Below are 17,174 nucleotides of genomic sequence, written 5' to 3' on the forward strand. Positions count from 1 at the left end.
AAACGCAACAATTATAAAATTCACCTGAAAGAGGTTTCACATATATTTTTTATACTTAGGTTACATCACCAAATGCACTCACGTTAAATATACTTTTTTTGTTCTACTTCAAAGCAAGGGGATATGTAAGCGTAAAAGGTGTTATATGAATTGATAATTAATTTGTTTGGGCTAGATTGCGTTATTTATAAATGTGTCGTAACCCTCCACCACCCGACACGGTCAATCAGCAACAAAATGTCACGTTGACAAAAGACAAATAGTTCACTGCTTTAGCCCAAGAGTGAATCCACAACATTTACAATTTTTTAGTACGACGTTTCGCTGGTAATTACATCTAGCATCATCGGGCAATTTGCCAGAATGGTGAAGCCCTCACTTGCTCTCGGTCTTAAATAGAGCAGCGTCATCATTTAACTAATTCAGGTGCAGTGATTTGAGGTGGAGGGGGGGGTATTGTAATTATATAATAGATTAGTAATAAGTTAATTATTATGATTAGTAATAAGTTGTAGATTAGTAATTAATTGTAATGTGTGCTATTGTAATTATATACTACGTTAGTGATCAGTTAATTAGTATGTGTTTCCCCTATAAGGAATTGTAATATGCATTATTTAATAATACGCTTCCAGGCCGCAATAAGCCTGTAGCTGTCAGAGCGATTGAAGTTATTTCTATTTCTCTCAATTTCAATGGATTCTCTAATTAGTCTTTGCCAGTAATAATTGGTTTAACACAACACTTCAACGTTATCAAAATCAATTGAGTGTCCTTGTTGGCAAGCATGATCTGCCACTGCCGACAGTTGTGTTTGAGATCATTGAATATTTCTTTGGTGTTCTTTTAGTCTTACGCCGATGTTACGTCCCGTCTGTCCAATAAAGCATCTGGTGGAGGGTTACGACACATTTATAAACAACGCGTTCTACCCCTAAAAACCGTTTATTATGAATAATATTGGTCGCGAAAGCCTGCTACGTGTTGAACGTGTTCTCTATAAATGTGAAATGAACATTGTACTCACGGGAGGGCCAGCAGGACCAGGGAGGCCATCGGAGCCACGTGCTCCCTGTGAGGGATCACACACAGAGGTCAGTGCACACGACCCACACGCCTCGGGAGGACGGTGCCGGTGGCGTGTGGTGCATTGTTTGGAGGTCAGCAAGTGGAGGGGGTTTTACTCACAGCAGGACCAGAGGCACCAGGGCGACCTCTCTCACCAGGCAGGCCACGTGGACCCTAGCAGACGCAACAACACAAAACGCAAGCAAGAGTTGGCCACTTCTTAGCGAGCCACACATGTGGGTGCGATGATGCATTCAAGTCATTATACGTAATTACTTGGTGGTATGGAGAAAAAAATATACGGAGAGTACGGGTACATACCAAGGGCCCAGGGGCTCCGTTCTCACCGGAAGCACCAGATTCACCCTGCAACCAGACGCATACACGTTGTGTCGTTGAAGTGCAAATGCAATGTTATTGTATAAAACACATTTTTGTCTTTTTTAGATTTTATTCAATCTTCGAGGTTTCAATTACATACCTTGGCACCAGCAGCCCCAGCGTCACCCTTAGAACCATCTAGGCCAGGGTAACCCTGCAATGACAAGTGACGCGTTAAAACATGCAATGCAATAACGTAACTTTCTCGTTACGTACGTATGTACAGTGCCAGCAAAAATATATATTTATGATAAAGGATACAATTTTAAAAACACTCACCCGGTGTCCCTTAATGCCTGGAAGGCCAGGGGTTCCTGGGAAACCACGAGCACCCTAAAGTAATAAAATGAGAACATGTGAACATCCAGTTGAGAACTCTGGTTTTTTTGACACTTTGAAACAAGACCTATTACAAGATAGCGCATCCCTTAAACACGCTTCACGCTTAATTATATGAAGCGTGCATTACGTTACCTTATGTGGTTATGTGCATTTATGTGTGGGCATGCAACATAAAATAACATTGCAGAACATTTCTAAAGATGTTAGTGAAGCGAAGAGGTGGCATCATTGATCCTCACCTGCGGTCCTGCGGGCCCACGTTCACCTGGTTTTCCTGACTTGCCAGCCTCGCCCTGGAAGTGAAGACGCACAGTGTCATAACTTTAAGATATTGTGAAATGTGTTTCTTGTAAACGTGTTGCCTTCATGTAAAAAAGTGCATTCAACCGAGCAGAAAGAGCTTTTTACTGACATCATCGCCGGGCTTTCCAGCTGGGCCTGGGGGTCCTCGTGGGCCAAGCCCTCCCTAAAAAGACATGGCAAACAAAGCTTAGAGTCAGTATTCTGCATTTGTTATTCAAACATTAATTTCAGTGCTTGCTACTTGCAAACACGTAAATACAATATATATGGTATGTCTTCATTTCGTTTTTTGTGAACAAAACAATGCAATTGGTTGTATTTACAGAAATGTATAAATCTGGATAAGTCTTTCTTCATGAACACAGCAGGGTTCAAATGATTGAATTCACTTATGTAACTTCGCATGGATTGAGGCTTCAATGGAACGGCGCAGAAATACTTACAGAAGGTCCAGGCTCGCCGGGCTCTCCAGGGGAGCCCTGGAATCCTTGTGGGCCCTGAAGAAAGCACACAATGACACTTAGTGGCATGTCGGAACAAATTGACGGGAAATACGTATAACGATGGCAAGTTTATGGGCTGAAGGGTGCAATATTGAAACTTACAGGTGAGCCTGAAGGCCCTGGAGGTCCCCTTGGTCCCATAGGTCCCTACAAGAACAAAATCACATGAACAGAACCAATTATATTGTGTCTTCACAGCCTGAAAGTTAAAGTACAATAGAGAAAAAGGATATGTTGGGCATATGTAGAATGTGTTTTTTGTCAACTTGGTCAAAGTAATTGCTTTGGATATAACAATGTCTTGTCTCTTGTTTCATATGACGAATGCTCCCGTACCATTGGTCCTTGAAGAGCTCCCATTTGAGCACCACCTCCAGACTTCTCATCAAAGCCTCCGGCCATTTGGGCAGCAAAGTTCTGTTGGGCGGCAGTTAAACAAAATTACATATTTGTGGTCACACATCAACACCTCTGTACGTATGTGTATGTACGTTGAACTTATTTTGCACCGTACGTAGCCAAATGCGCTAATTGGAGGTGCAGGGGAAGGACAACAAACTAAACACAAAAAGTTGTTCTAGAGAAAAGAAAACTACTCCAATTACATGTACGTTATTCTTGTTTGCAAAAATAATTTGAGAATAATTATATTACTGTATATACTGCATATTTGTACAAATAATTTACCCTTTCGTTTTAAAGTAAAAATAAATCAGCGTAATCGGTTCATTATAAATATTTACCCCCCCCCCGCCCTGATATAATGAAAATGTTCCATTGAAGTTCACTGCTCGTTCAACTCAGACACAGACATGGCAACAATCTCAGGCGGCAGGAAGAGTGACTAATTCGTGGAGTTGTAGGAATGGTCAAAGGGAAAATGTCTGATACTTACTCCACCAAGGCCAGGAGGCCCAGGAGGGCCTGGGGGTCCGGACATGCCAGGGTTTCCAGGAGTGCCAGGCTCGCCATCCCTTCCACGAGGGCCTTGGCCTCCCTGTCAAACAAGGGGTCAGCAACAGCCGGTCAGGTGACGATGATATGAGCAAGCAACGAGAGACAAACGCAGCAAGCCAATGCACCTGCTTCGTTAAAAGGCCCATTATTACATTTGGTATTGCTGAAGTGGATACTACATGAGAATATTTCATTAAAGTGCCATTTTATGCCAAGGGTGTTTTCAAATTCCTGTACATGTTTCTCGGTTTTGAAAAACAACAACAAATAATTTATATGAGGCGATACATTGACTGAACCTTCCAATATAGCGATAAGAACTATACATTTAAATCCCACTGACACACTTAAAAGCCTAGATACACCGTGCGATATCAGTGCAGCTCACGGGATGCGACGCTAATGAGGGCTCATGATTGCATCGCCGTTGACACACCAGCTCGTGATTATTGCACCACGCAATCAGTTGTGATGTTGTTACATGATGTTTCATCCGTGTTATAATATTTGCAATCAGACAAGACTGCATTCATCCAATCAGTCAATGCGTTTTAATCATGTGGCCACATAGATTATGAGTATTTGTGTGTGTGCACATGTGTACGCATCTTTATATGCATATGCACGTGTGAGATTGAACGTATCGGAATGTGTTCATGTTTGTTGAGTGCATATGTGTGTGTATATGTATGGAAGGTGTGTTTGTGGGTGAATGTGTGTCTTTGTGTTAGTGTGTGAGTATTATTGTTTGTATATGTGTGTATGTTTCTAATGTTCGTGACTCACACCATCCTTTGTGGCAGAATTGCACTCGAATGCATTGCACGCTGTGGCATAGTGCCCTCAATTTTATTGCTTGGAATTCGTGGGGTGCAATACTGCGTAATCCAATTTCCCCGTTGATTGTACCAAAAGAGCATAGTATCATGTATCTAGGCCTTTATATTACACAGCTAAATAGAACATGGCTTTGTCCAAGAAAGTCAGCAGACTGACGTAACATTCACTCCATTTATTGACTTAAACCTTGATGAGAATGGGTTTAGATGTGAGTAAACATTTCATGAAGAAAATGTAAATTAGCAGCAGGATTAAAGTATATTTGACCATTTAAAATTTCAGGAAGAGTCACCTCATGGCTAAATGGTCACAGCTATATACAGAAAACAATAACACAGGAATCTGTATTGAGAGCCCAAGCTTACGACTAGATTATGTGGAAACATAGAAACTTGAATATCTAAGAGTAACAATTAAATATAGTACAGGACTAAGTGTATAGCCCAGGTTCCTTGCTGTATTTAGAAAAAAATACCCGAATGTGTTTTTTTTCACTTCAGATTGTATTAGAATAGGCAATATGCACAGCTGTTTGAGCGCTCACTACAACATGGAATGCAAGATGCCCTAAGGTCAAGGGATGGGGTCAGTTGGATGCAAAAAGACGAGGAATACTATGTTACTGAAATGTTCATAAGTAAAAGGCAATAGCAGAGGATGTCATATCTCCTTTGCGAAAACAACAACAACAACTCATTGCTGTGTGGGATTAATGTATGGGAGGGAAGATATATTTGGATGTAAAAACAATGGCAGCTATCTCAACATTAACTTTTAAAATATGTAAATAATTATTAGAGTGGCTTTGCAGACTTCAAGCATGAAATGTTTTATATGGCCTAATCATATAGTATATTGCACTCCCAAAATAATATACTCTATAGTACTGCAGAGAAACAGCACTTTATTGCAGTGTTATTGCAGTACTGGATATGAAATGTGTTATTGTAATGGATTGACTTGTCATGGGTCATGAATGTCTGATTGGGTGGGTGGTAGGTAGGTAATCATTAGGGAGGTGGGTTATAAGTCCATGAGGTACTGTATTTAAGGCTGGCTGCTGAGGTAGGGCATTTAACTGAGTGGAGAAGGAAACAGGGCCTCCATTCTTGGTTGGGAGGGGTGGACAAGTCTATTTAGGCCTCTGCTGTTGTTGAATATAGCTGCTGTACAGTGAGTGAGTGAGTGTGCGTTAATATAGACCCAGGGAATTAATTTTAGCTGGGTCTCCCTTGGTTAACGACCCGGAGAATATATCTGCACCCAAAACACCCCATCTTGTATGCCTCTTGCGATGATGTAGCTACTAGTCCACGTGTCTATCAGCGACCAGCAAAATATTCAGGAAGAAATTAAGCCCCCTGTATAGACCAAGTGTAATCACCATATTGGTGTCGCGACAAAGTGTTCATGTAAATAAAGTGGACCAGAATGAAATACTGCAGTGATTTGAGCATAGCAGTACTGTTATGCAACACGAATGCAATGTGTAAATTGTTTTGGTAAATTGTGGTTGTAATACATTTATGATTTAACTGTGGGTATCATCAACTAAAAGACAAAGGTGTTCATCACCAACGGTGACCTTTAGCTCGTGATGGAAATTCCATTTTCTCATGACAGGGGCCAGTTTCCCCATAGGAGAACTGTTTACTGCAGAGTGTTGACTAATATTACCAACCCCAGAAAACTGAGAGGCTGAGATCATCCTCCAGTGGAATTTAAACTCTGAACTCTCAGGTTTTGAGTGAAGCGTTCAAATCGCAATGGCCCAAAGCTAGATGAATATAATCAACTACAGTAGCTACTTTGCGATACAAACTCTCCTTGTAATACATTTTAAACAAACAAAACTACATTGCCAGTTGTGTACCAGCAAGAGCTTGTATAAAACCACCGTATCGGGTATATGCCCTACTCTTCCACCCTGGCTGGATGTCTTGAAAGAGGTAGGCGTACCCCATACTTGACCCCGCCACACACACAGCCTGCAGCTTTAGAAACTGTGCAATAGCCACTGATGCTGCTGGGTGGACAGAGGCAGGAGGACTTTGTTTTTTAAACGTGTCCATTGTTTGAGCTGCCCCGCCGGGAGATGGAACTGACGGACCTCTGGATTGCAAGTCCAGCGTGCTGACCATTACCACCGTGGCAGCAGGCGGATATGTTAGGCAATGGCCTTTCTTTGGAGTTGAGGGCAGAGAGATTGACTGACAAAACTATGGTTGGAAAGTGTATTTGCTGTGGGATGCCATGAAAATGGTACACACTATAACCAAAGCTGACATTTAATAAATAACGGCTTGTTCAGCGGCTTCAAACTGGGAGTTGTTCATTCGTCAAAATATTCCAGTCTTCTCAGGCCACCGCAGTGTAAAGTGCCGCCTGTAACTGTGAGTCAGTCAAGCTCGATTAAGTACTTTGATGTTCAAATTGTTACAACTGATATGCTAGGTTTCTCCAACTAAGTTACGTGAATGCAATGGCACCTCTGCTCTTGAAAAGAAAGTAAGGGAATGACATCAATTTTAGATGTCATATTGTGAACAGAGAAGACTTTCAAAAGTGTGCCTTTTCTACATGAACAATGTAAGATGAAACCTAAAGTGGTCAGAAAAGAATGAATAGAATGTTTGTGAACAAGCGTGATTATAAAGAGACGAGCAGACACACATCTTCACGAGGAGTAGCAATGGCATAGCACTACCAGGCCTTAGCACCTCAAATACAGGTCTGCACCACGTGTGCAGTACTGTAATGGCCAGCCATTTGCTCACATTTTATAAAAGGAGTTACTGACGTTAATGTTGATTTTACCCCGTGCAATCATCGATATTTGTACAAGGTGACATGCTGTCATATGTTACACCATGACCAAAATCCCATGCACTGTACAACAACAATTGTGGTACATTTTTATCAGTAACACATAGTGGCAAAAAACTACCATGACCCATGAATGTAATGAGTGCCAGTGGACAGATTTCGTGTATGTATTTTTTACTTCTTTAGTACCCTATGTAGCCAAGCGTGCTAATCGGAGGTGCGGGGTGTAGCGTAATGGTTAAAATGCAGGATATGCAGAATGACGCGGGATAAGAATAAGTGCCAGTGTAGAGCATACCTTCTCTCCCTTGTCTCCACGATCACCCCTGGATCCCTGCTCGCCAGGTGGACCCTAGACATGGGGTGGGGGGGGCACAGCAAAGGTTTAAATCGGCCACGCTCTGCGTGAACACCTATTGTGACAATATCAAATGTGTGCGGCGCACCAATGCAGAAGTGCGTTGCCTCACCTGGGCTCCGGGTGGACCCCTGATGCCATTGGTCTAGAAACCGAGAGAAAAGAGTTGTTCGTTAATGTTTACGTGACAACTGGGCTTTCTCACACGTAACAGCAATCATATATAATTGTTTCAGTGCCTTGCTGTGCCAGATTGCAAATGCACAAATATTTTAAGAAATTATTCGTAATTCAATGTTTATGTAGCATTGATATTACTGCCCAGTTAAAGTCAGAACCCATATAAATTGAAGCAGATCAAATAAAATAATGTGGGCACATGACTCATTTAACTATCTTTTTTATTATTATTCTGAAAGCAGATATTATTGTGAGACTGTTGTGTAGTGTTTACAGCAAAAGCATGGTACAGGACAACGTTCAGCGAGTTAAATGTGACAACAGAAAGCTGCCCACCTGTGGTACGTCTCCAGGCTCCCCCTTCTGTCCCTGTGGGTTATGAGGTCAAAGTGCATTGTTATCACCGGAATTGTATATTTTGTATTTAAACATAAATGTTCAGTTTATACGTTTATTTTAGAAATAATTCTTCAAGAGGAAAAATAACCCACACAAACAATTCAGCGAATAGGAATGTCTCAAGGTGTTTCAAAGGAATCATGCATTCTGACAATTATATTTTATTAACCCGCAAAGTGTGTGTGTGCATTGGCCGGTTATTATGTGTGTGTTGTCCAAAGGTTGATAAGTTAATGCGTGGAGCAAGTATTTGCTTTATTAGCTTCCAAGCCACATCATCATCTTTTTTTAAACCACAAAACACAAAGTACGCAGCAACAACTCGAATATATAATAAACATGTCCAAGTTAGACCGCACATTTTAATAATCCTAATTGTTTATCGTATTACAAAGCTTGTTTTTTTAAGTCCAGGAAACATTGTTTATTAGAAGGAATTAAAACAAATATCATAGTTAATTCCCAAATGTATTTTCCTCAAATGTTGGTGTGGAAACGCACACGACTCTACATATGGACCTACACGGATACAAGAGTAAATATTGGATGTCAATCTCACTGAGGATCTTAGCAAAAAACATCTTAACAATAGCTTCAAAAGGTCATAGCCAATACCAGGCATGTCTAGAGTGTAGTAATCACATTTAATACTAAAAAATTAGTTGCATGAAACTGTGGGTTTGAAAACAATGTATTGGCATGTAAATCTAGGTAATAATGTTTTAACACAGTTGTAGTACCCTAGTTGCAAACTGCTGGGCCATCGCAGGGGTGTGCATATTGAGTTCGGGCTACACACAATCTCTATGCAGTATTGCAGTGCTGTTTTATGCTACAGATGATACACATTAATGTAATACATGTACAATAAACGGTTGTAATAGAATATATTCTTTCGAGCACGGTATTTCATTCGTGGTGGTCTGTGCAGTGCAGTGAATGCTAATCTTAATTTTAGTCACGTAGTAAATTATACATATCACTCTATGTCCACTATTACAATACAATACATTGAAAATACATGATAGGCATACATTATAAATAGAGTTTCACAATGCAATGTAAATATACGTAAGACATGAAGACAATGATGTTCATCGAGTTGTACAATGTGCTAATACAGTAATATAATAACAATGTAAGTGGGAAATTCATTCATATTTACCCTGGTTCCAACACGTCCTGCAAAACAAAAACATCACATGCTGTCAGTTACCCCCAAGAGTGACAACTGGGCCAAGGACAATCGATGACATTTCTCCTATCCTTGCATGAGGCCACAAGGCTGTCACTCCTGTCCTTGCTGCCATCAGAGCCTAATGAACACGACTAGGACCCGAGTGTGCAGCAGCGTTGCTACAGCAGATGTTTCACCTCAAGCGATAACGGATTTAGGGTGCATGATTCCACCCTTGGGGAAATATTTTTGTAAGAAAGAAGCAGAGCCTCTGTGAGAGTGGGAAATTTAAAGGGCGCTGAGATGACATGGCACTGGGTCAACCCCTTGTTTGTTCTGCTCTGATGCTGGCATAAAGAGTGACGGGCCCAGTGACAACCACGGATGATAAAACACACCTCAGCACTTTGGAAGAAAAAAATTCTAAAGCATTTTTATATTGACATGAACACAACAGACCATCGAAGAGGTGATGAGCGCATGTGCTGAACCATAATTTGCTGTCAAGGGTTCTCGAGAGGACATTAAGTATTTAACACGGTTTACAAAATACGCAGTTCTCTTTCAGCAGTTTCACGACGAAAGCTGGGCCCTTTACATTCCAGCACTGGTCCGCATGCTAAGAGGCACAGGGGGAGAACGCCTATAGCTTTGCCCAGCATGGCCTATAGCACGAAGCGAGTGCTGTTGCATGCTCTTTGTGTTAACCAACGTGTGTGTCACAAGCTCTTGCATTGGAGAAGGTAATATGCAAACATTATACAGTATACAATGTTAAGCTATAGTGTTATATGTACTGCATTGCATAAAACACAACGGTACTGCAGTACAATATATATAAAGTATGCACGTATAGTATAAACATGACATAAACAGAAGAACGTATTAGGTAAGTGAGATTCCAAAAATTGTAACTGGAAGTAATCTAACATGGCCATATAGAGCGGAGGGTCAGAGGTCTTCAAACTTGAGACCGGTGGAGAGAATGCTATTGGGTTGACTCGGAGCTGGAGAATGGGCCCATCATCTAGCCTGAGTCAGGTTTAATCAGATTGTGGCCTTTACTTTCCATCACAGGACTGCACTACTCTCAGCCACGTGACACAATCGCTTCTGACCAAACATTTCACGAACAGCATAAACATTTTCAAGTTAATTAATATGACTTCAGCAGAGTTGGGCGTGTATTTGTGCAACACAGATGGAATCTGTATTCGTGTTAAAAGATATTGAACACGAATTATCATAAAATGCAAATGCGTGTTTGGCTCAGCAGCAACGTCATTCACGCTGTCTGCTTGAATGTGTTCTGTAAATGGTAACAGGGATGTGGCGTGGCTCCACGTCAGGTATGCAGTGGGTTCCGCCTCAGGGTTTTCCAGCCAAGAAATCCATGCGGCCTTCTGGGAGAAGAGGTCTGGCTGCAGCCCAGCAGCACCCAGTGGTGCATTTAAACATTGCTTCCGCTCTCCTATTGAACTCGAGTTTATACCCGCTCATTGCACATACAATTAAAAAGACTAACCTGTGGTGAAAATAACAATGCTTTTGAAAAATAATAAGTATTGAAGCCATTCCTAATCTCGCAACGTTCTTGGGCGACCGAAGATAAAATCATGTCATGATTGGCATGAAGCCATTGCAAGCGGCCATGCAAAGCTCTAACAGTTTGAGTTGTAGGCATGCATCCTAACAGCTTGTAACTCATGCACAACATTAAGTTTGCACACGTGTGTCAATGTAATAGTTACAGGTACAAAAAACTACAAAAACCCCTAAGCATGTGACATACTAACACGCATAGAAAGTAACACAACACAATACAGCAATGACTGAACATATTTGCTGAAAGAAATGACGATACGTAATGTTTCACTCGTGTGAAAATATTAGTGTACAGTGATTAGAATACCTCACTCGATTGTGCAAATTTGATTGGATGTGGTTGATAGCAATAATGATGGAATGATCAGTCTCCATGTTTTTCGGTAAACAGTATAAAAACCTCTGGACAGCAGAGCTCAGTAGTGCCCCATTTACCAGAGTGGAGTTAAAAAAGAGCACATATTTCGAATAATTGGTATTCTTAATCATATCTCACAACGCCTTAAAAAAACCCAGCCAATTGTGCACAAAATCTCCCAATCTCACAGCCCTGATCAAGGCACTATGTTGTGGTTACTCTGAGAAGATGGCATCTTAGTTTTGCACCGTAACTATTTGATGATGGAATTTAGTATGGGCAGTGGCTGCCCGAAAAACTGTGGCAGTTGCTGGATCAGCGTGGGTTTGTTTCGAAAGCGTGATGCAGGGGGGCCTCTTACTGCCGTTGCCGTTGGACTCGGACGTCGGGCAGGCGGGGCAGCACTCCCCGAAGGGGATCTCTGGGTTGGGGCAGTTCTTCAGCGGCTCGCAGATGATGTCATCGCAGAGGATGTTCCCATTGTCGCAGACGCAGATACGACACGGCTCAGGCTTCCAGACGTCCTTGTCACTATACTTTTGTCCATCCTGTGTACAGCTTCCTACGTCTTCATCTGAAATGGCAGAATGCGAGGGGGAATGATGAAACAATAAAAACATAACGGTTCGACAGCAATTGTGATAAAAAGCACTCTATCATTCAATATCCTGCCTCAGAGAGCTATTACAGTTTTATTTTGACCTGTCACCTTTCCATATAAAGAAGCATATGAGAGGGCATGTCTAAATTAGAAATACTACACAATATAATATATATAGTTCCACTGTAAAATGGGATTAAACTTGTTAAAAACATTATTCTTTATGTTGGGGGCCAGATGATACGCAGAGTCACTTTTCCAAGGGAGACCTGGGTCCAAAATAAATTGTTAAAAATGCAAGGGAAACAACTGCAAAACTTGAAATCCACTTGCTAAATGATGTCAAATATGCTATAATGCAGCGGTGGCACAGTGGTTAGCATGCTGCGCTATGTACTCAGCAACCCGAGTTCGATTCCTGGTCACGGCCAACATCAGTGGCGGCAATAAATGTCAGAACCGGTCCTGGATCGCGCCTTTCAGCAGCCTGCACTGACCAACGTGGTGAAATATGGTGAAACGACTCTCGTGACGGACAGGGCATGGGGATGTCTTCATCAAGCAGTGGATTGAAGTGCTTTTTACAATTATGCGACATACAGAAAGCTAACACCTTATTATCACAAAACAATACATGAAATGCACACAATGAATTTCCCGTGGAAGAGTAATTTAAACGGTGTGCATATAGTACATTGCACAATAGGTACTGTGCAGCATTATAACGTCTTACTATAATTTAATATGCAAACCATTAAGATTTTGCTTTCTATTAACAGCGGAATGTGTTTGATCGCATATCCATATGCAAAGAAGAACATTTAGTTAAAGAAGTGTCAAGTTTTTAATTTAAAGACGTAATTATTTTAATTAAAGATATTTAAATCATGAGGTACATGCAAACTCAACTTGTAATCATAAAGGTAAATAAATTTCCACTGGGTTTTAGTATTGCATCATAAAATCACTGATACTAAATTAGTATTTCACTTATATGATTTTTACCATATATTGGCTATTCGATTAAATATAGCGGAGGATATGAACATGTTATTTTGGCTCTAAACACTCAACCAGCCCTGCAAGACACAATTTCCATCCATCTACAAAATGTTGTAGTATGAAGGTGAAATCTGCAGAGGAGTGTACTTATGATGCACTGTAAGTGCGCATGGTATAATGATGCCAGGTTCTGGCATGAGACACATTGCAAACGCATTATTTGAGAAACGAGGCAAGTCATTCATTTCCTCGCAGGTGTTGAAACCATTTCAGACATTCCTTCTGAATCGCCTCAGAAAACACGCTGTGTTTCTGTTTTACAGACGGCTGTTAACATTGAGTGTTCTCCGCTTGCATAAAAAACACAGATGTTGTTGCATTAAAGAGGGTACGGCCCTCTATAAAAGGGCCCACTGGAACCCCGTCTGGCCTCGGTAAAAATGTCAGATGATCCCTGCCAACCCATGCTGTATTGAGCCTCTACAAAGATAGTTAACGAAAGATGTTTTGTTGCAGGATAAATTCCTCCTTGCAGACATCCTCTGAAAACCGGGGCAGCTAAGCTTTTCCAGTTTAGAGAGCGGTACGCTTGCTTTTTGCTCGAGTCTCTAACTTGCTCGTAGTCACCAAGCCAACAAAACATGACAAGACATTCCAAGAGGTAGCGTGCCAAGCACTTGCAAATCCCAAGAGATCTGACGCTGCCACAGGTCACAGCAAGGTGCCAAGATGACCAACATCCTTCCAGCAATGTGCGCTTGGCAAGATGTCAGTATTTAAAGCACCAGTATTACCAATAAAGTGTTACCATTAAATGCGTTGGGCAGACGGCTCACGAAGGGAAAACACAAACGTTTTATTTTAAATTAATATTTGCCTGTCCGTGAGTTGTTCCAGGTTCCCTTTGTGCATGGGTTTAAAAGATGCATTACTGTTCGCAGTATAAAACAGTGAAAACCCTAACACATACACTTATTTAATGATGAAAAATAATTATTCATACGAAACAAATGCAAAACATTCTGTCTTATATTGTGCCAAAAATAATTCCACTGAAAGCTGTACTCAAAAGTTGTTCGGAACTCCAGACTACAACGTGCCACAACTCTAAAACAGGCCTTCAATGAACAAGATCAAAAGCTGCTAAAACTGCGGAGAGTTCCTGCAAACAAAAGTATACTGGCAGAGGAGTCATGGAAACTAAACTTGTTGGGACATTAAAGAATGTGACCACACCACTTTTCTTGAAGACCAAAATATACGTCTACAAAGAATTATGTGAACAGTTCGCAGATATTATCCCACATGGAAATTGCTTTTTGTCCATGAGGCCAACACATGTTTTCTGAAACATATTATCTAAATCTTGAAAGCAAGCCACTTTGGGCTACAGTCTGCACCCCATGTACGCACAGGAACTACAATTTGCAGAAACCCAACCAAAAGAACAAACACACGCACAGCCATGCCTTCATCAGGCATGGCACTCTTAATTACGGACGTGAAGAAGCTGGCTGGCTGCTAGTTGTGTATCTCTATCGCCCTTTGTATAGCGGATGCACAGCGTTGCCTGCCAGAGCCTTGTGACAGATTCTTAATCACTGGGGGCATTCCTGCTAGGGGACGGCGGGGGGGGGGAAGTGGAGGCGTGCCCACGCAGACCCGCTGTGGAGAGGGAGGGAGCGAGCGAGGAAAGAGGCACGCATCCACAACTCCCTCCGACTGAACTCAGCGGTCGGAAGGAGCTGCCCATCTCACATTCCAGTGCATTTTTCTTTCCGCAAACGGTCGACGCGTAAGTAGAATGCATTCCCAGGCCAGTGGCGCAGAAAATAACTGGGGTTTTTTTTTGCACTTGTCGATTCTCGAGCAAGATATGCTTACGCATTCCGCCCCCACCTCTTTAAAAGTTTGATGCAAATGCATCACTCGTACTATTTGCAATGAAGCTGTCGGGTCTGTTTTTCAGCTGCTTTCCTGCAGAAGCACGTTACCCATACGTGACACCAGAACATCCTTACAATACAAACAAGAGTGCTACATTCGTTCGCACGAACCGCAGGCATCGTGCCCCAACGCCCAGAAGCGTTCAAAGCATTTTACAACAATCCCCAACGTCGGGTGTGACAACATGCAACACAGACACACACACGCACACAAAAACATGATCCTTACCATAATCATCTTGACTTCTGACCACCGTTATTATCGCCTGCGTTGCCACAAGCAGCAAGAGAGTCCTTGAGTGCACAAAGCTGAACATGTCTAAATATTAGACATGTAGACTTTGTGTCTAACTGGTGAAATCCTTGTTTTACACTCCGGACATGCAGCGAGCAAAACCGTTTCTTTTCGTCTCCCCCAAGTACCAGGCCCCAGCAGAAACTCAACTACCGCCTCCTAAGGGCCAGGTACAGCCTTTATGTGGCTAAACGATGGGGCCGTCCGTCTATATGGGCGGTGAGTAAATGGCATTTGACCATCCCACCCCCCCTGCGAGGCTGAAACTCGAGCCATCCACCGGCCACTCGCTCCTGGGCCCTCTGCTCCCTTCCGTCCCGCCTTCCCCACCCGTTATTTCCCCTCCCCTCCACCAAGAGCAGCGTTCCCCTCCCCACCCACCCACCCACTACCCCGGCCCGGAGAATTCTTTTTAAAGAAAATTGATTCATGCTGCCTCGTCTGAGAGAGTGCACGAAGCGTGCGCAGTAGGGGGCGGGGGGGTGTACCTCTAGCGTCGAGAACGCAGAGAGCTCTTTTTTGATGATCAACCACGGGGCCCCAATGCTCCCTGCCGAGCACAGGTACGGGATGAGTTTCGACGCAATGCCCGCGACATATTCTGACCTATGCAACACCAACCGCGGTACACCCTTCGAATGCACCGCTAACTTGTAACAACGTAGATATAGGTAGTAATGTTCCTGAAGATAGCAGCAACAAGAATCTGATCTTCCAAATAAATTCTGATTTACTTAAGCCATATTAAAAGCATGAAGTTTGTATAGCGCTGGTGGAGGTGGAGTAATTATGCGTTTTAGCTTTTAAACAACATCGACATATTTAAAGTTTCAATTGTGGCTTTTCTGCAGTCCACAACGGAGAATATGATTTTCCCTTGAGGAAGATGGGGTTGGCCCAGCACGTATACATGCACAGTGTTCATCGAAATGTTTGCAGATGGCTCGCCTCTCCTTGTTTGTACAGCTGGTTTATGCGTCCCTTCATTTCTCACATACTATATCCAAACAATGAGATATATAAGTAATTTTATAAGCAGCTCGAAATAAAATACGTATCCAGCGTGTATGATACTCGTATGCATACTGTCGAGGGCAAGCAACATTCATAACACAAAAGATAAAGTTTATATTTCTAAATGTTCATGATAGTATTTCCACCGCTATAAGGCTTCTGCTCAATATGTGCCTTTAAGAGAGACACAAGAGGAAATACCACAAGTCTCAGCTAAACCTTTAACAGATGTCTGATATATTTTCACGACATGCCTGCTTTCGCATGTGCCCAGTTCTTGTGGTAAGACTACATTTCCCCAAACACAGCGCAACACCCACGAAACACTGGTTATTCAGCGTCTGGGACAAATGGCAGATTCCACCCAAAACCACATGTTTCCCTGGCCATTGTAAGACAGTCAAGCAAGAGAGGGCACTCGTGTGGCTGTGGGAAATGGAGTTAACCCTGTGCTGCTGTTCATGTGGGAGCCACATGCTGTGGACCTCCATCAAAGTGTGGCGGACCTCTGAAACTCCATCACGGTTAACGTGTAGAATGTGGGATATTTGACTTGCCACGTAGATCATTAAAACGTCCACAAATCAGGGATTTGTCTACTAGTCGATGGGAGCAAAAACTGTTTTTTTTAAAGGAATGTTGTAAATAAAAAAATATATAGCATTCAGAAATCATCCTTCTGAGGTTAAACAAAAGAGTATTACATTGTCAGAAGTCGACATTGGTTGTCATAAGGCTCCCACGATGGAAATGTGGAATTTCCACCACTCATGGCCATTTATGGAGACAAGCAATACCCCTGGTCCTCGCTTGAGCATGGAGACACCCTTTTACCTGACTGTGCATACGCGTATGAACATCTATAGTGTAATACACGTGTTTGATACGTACTCAACATGTGTATGCACTGCAAATAATGTGCAATGCATGTTAGCCGTAGGCCCATGTTGCCACCCAAAAGTCAGTGATTGATTTGCTGATACGAGCATTGTGGTGGTGTTGATCTCCCGCTTACAGTC

At 42.2% G+C, this 17,174-nt stretch overlaps 1 protein-coding gene across 1 annotated transcript in view; it reads right to left on the minus strand.

Annotated features, from left to right (window-relative positions):
* LOC144725983 (uncharacterized) overlaps positions 1–15,416 on the minus strand; it is a 48,938-nt gene extending 33,522 nt beyond the window's left edge. The window contains exons 1-17 of the mRNA XM_078604681.1: positions 15,076–15,416; positions 11,659–11,871; positions 9,323–9,339; positions 8,095–8,127; positions 7,691–7,723; positions 7,519–7,572; positions 3,493–3,594; positions 2,934–3,014; positions 2,700–2,744; positions 2,538–2,591; positions 2,204–2,257; positions 2,031–2,084; positions 1,729–1,782; positions 1,550–1,603; positions 1,390–1,434; positions 1,189–1,242; positions 1,028–1,072 (exon numbers count right to left, since the gene is read on the minus strand). Of these exons, the coding sequence (XP_078460807.1) occupies positions 1,028–1,072; positions 1,189–1,242; positions 1,390–1,434; positions 1,550–1,603; positions 1,729–1,782; positions 2,031–2,084; positions 2,204–2,257; positions 2,538–2,591; positions 2,700–2,744; positions 2,934–3,014; positions 3,493–3,594; positions 7,519–7,572; positions 7,691–7,723; positions 8,095–8,127; positions 9,323–9,339; positions 11,659–11,871; positions 15,076–15,163 (1,080 nt within the window). The 5' untranslated portion in view covers positions 15,164–15,416. The remainder of the gene's footprint in view (positions 1–1,027; positions 1,073–1,188; positions 1,243–1,389; positions 1,435–1,549; positions 1,604–1,728; positions 1,783–2,030; positions 2,085–2,203; positions 2,258–2,537; positions 2,592–2,699; positions 2,745–2,933; positions 3,015–3,492; positions 3,595–7,518; positions 7,573–7,690; positions 7,724–8,094; positions 8,128–9,322; positions 9,340–11,658; positions 11,872–15,075) is intronic.
* Between the last annotated feature and the right edge of the window lie 1,758 nt (positions 15,417–17,174).

The sequence above is a fragment of the Lampetra planeri genome, chromosome 2, assembly GCF_965212315.1.
Source record: "Lampetra planeri chromosome 2, kcLamPlan1.2.h2, whole genome shotgun sequence".
In the NCBI taxonomy this organism is placed as follows: domain Eukaryota; kingdom Metazoa; phylum Chordata; class Hyperoartia; order Petromyzontiformes; family Petromyzontidae; genus Lampetra; species Lampetra planeri.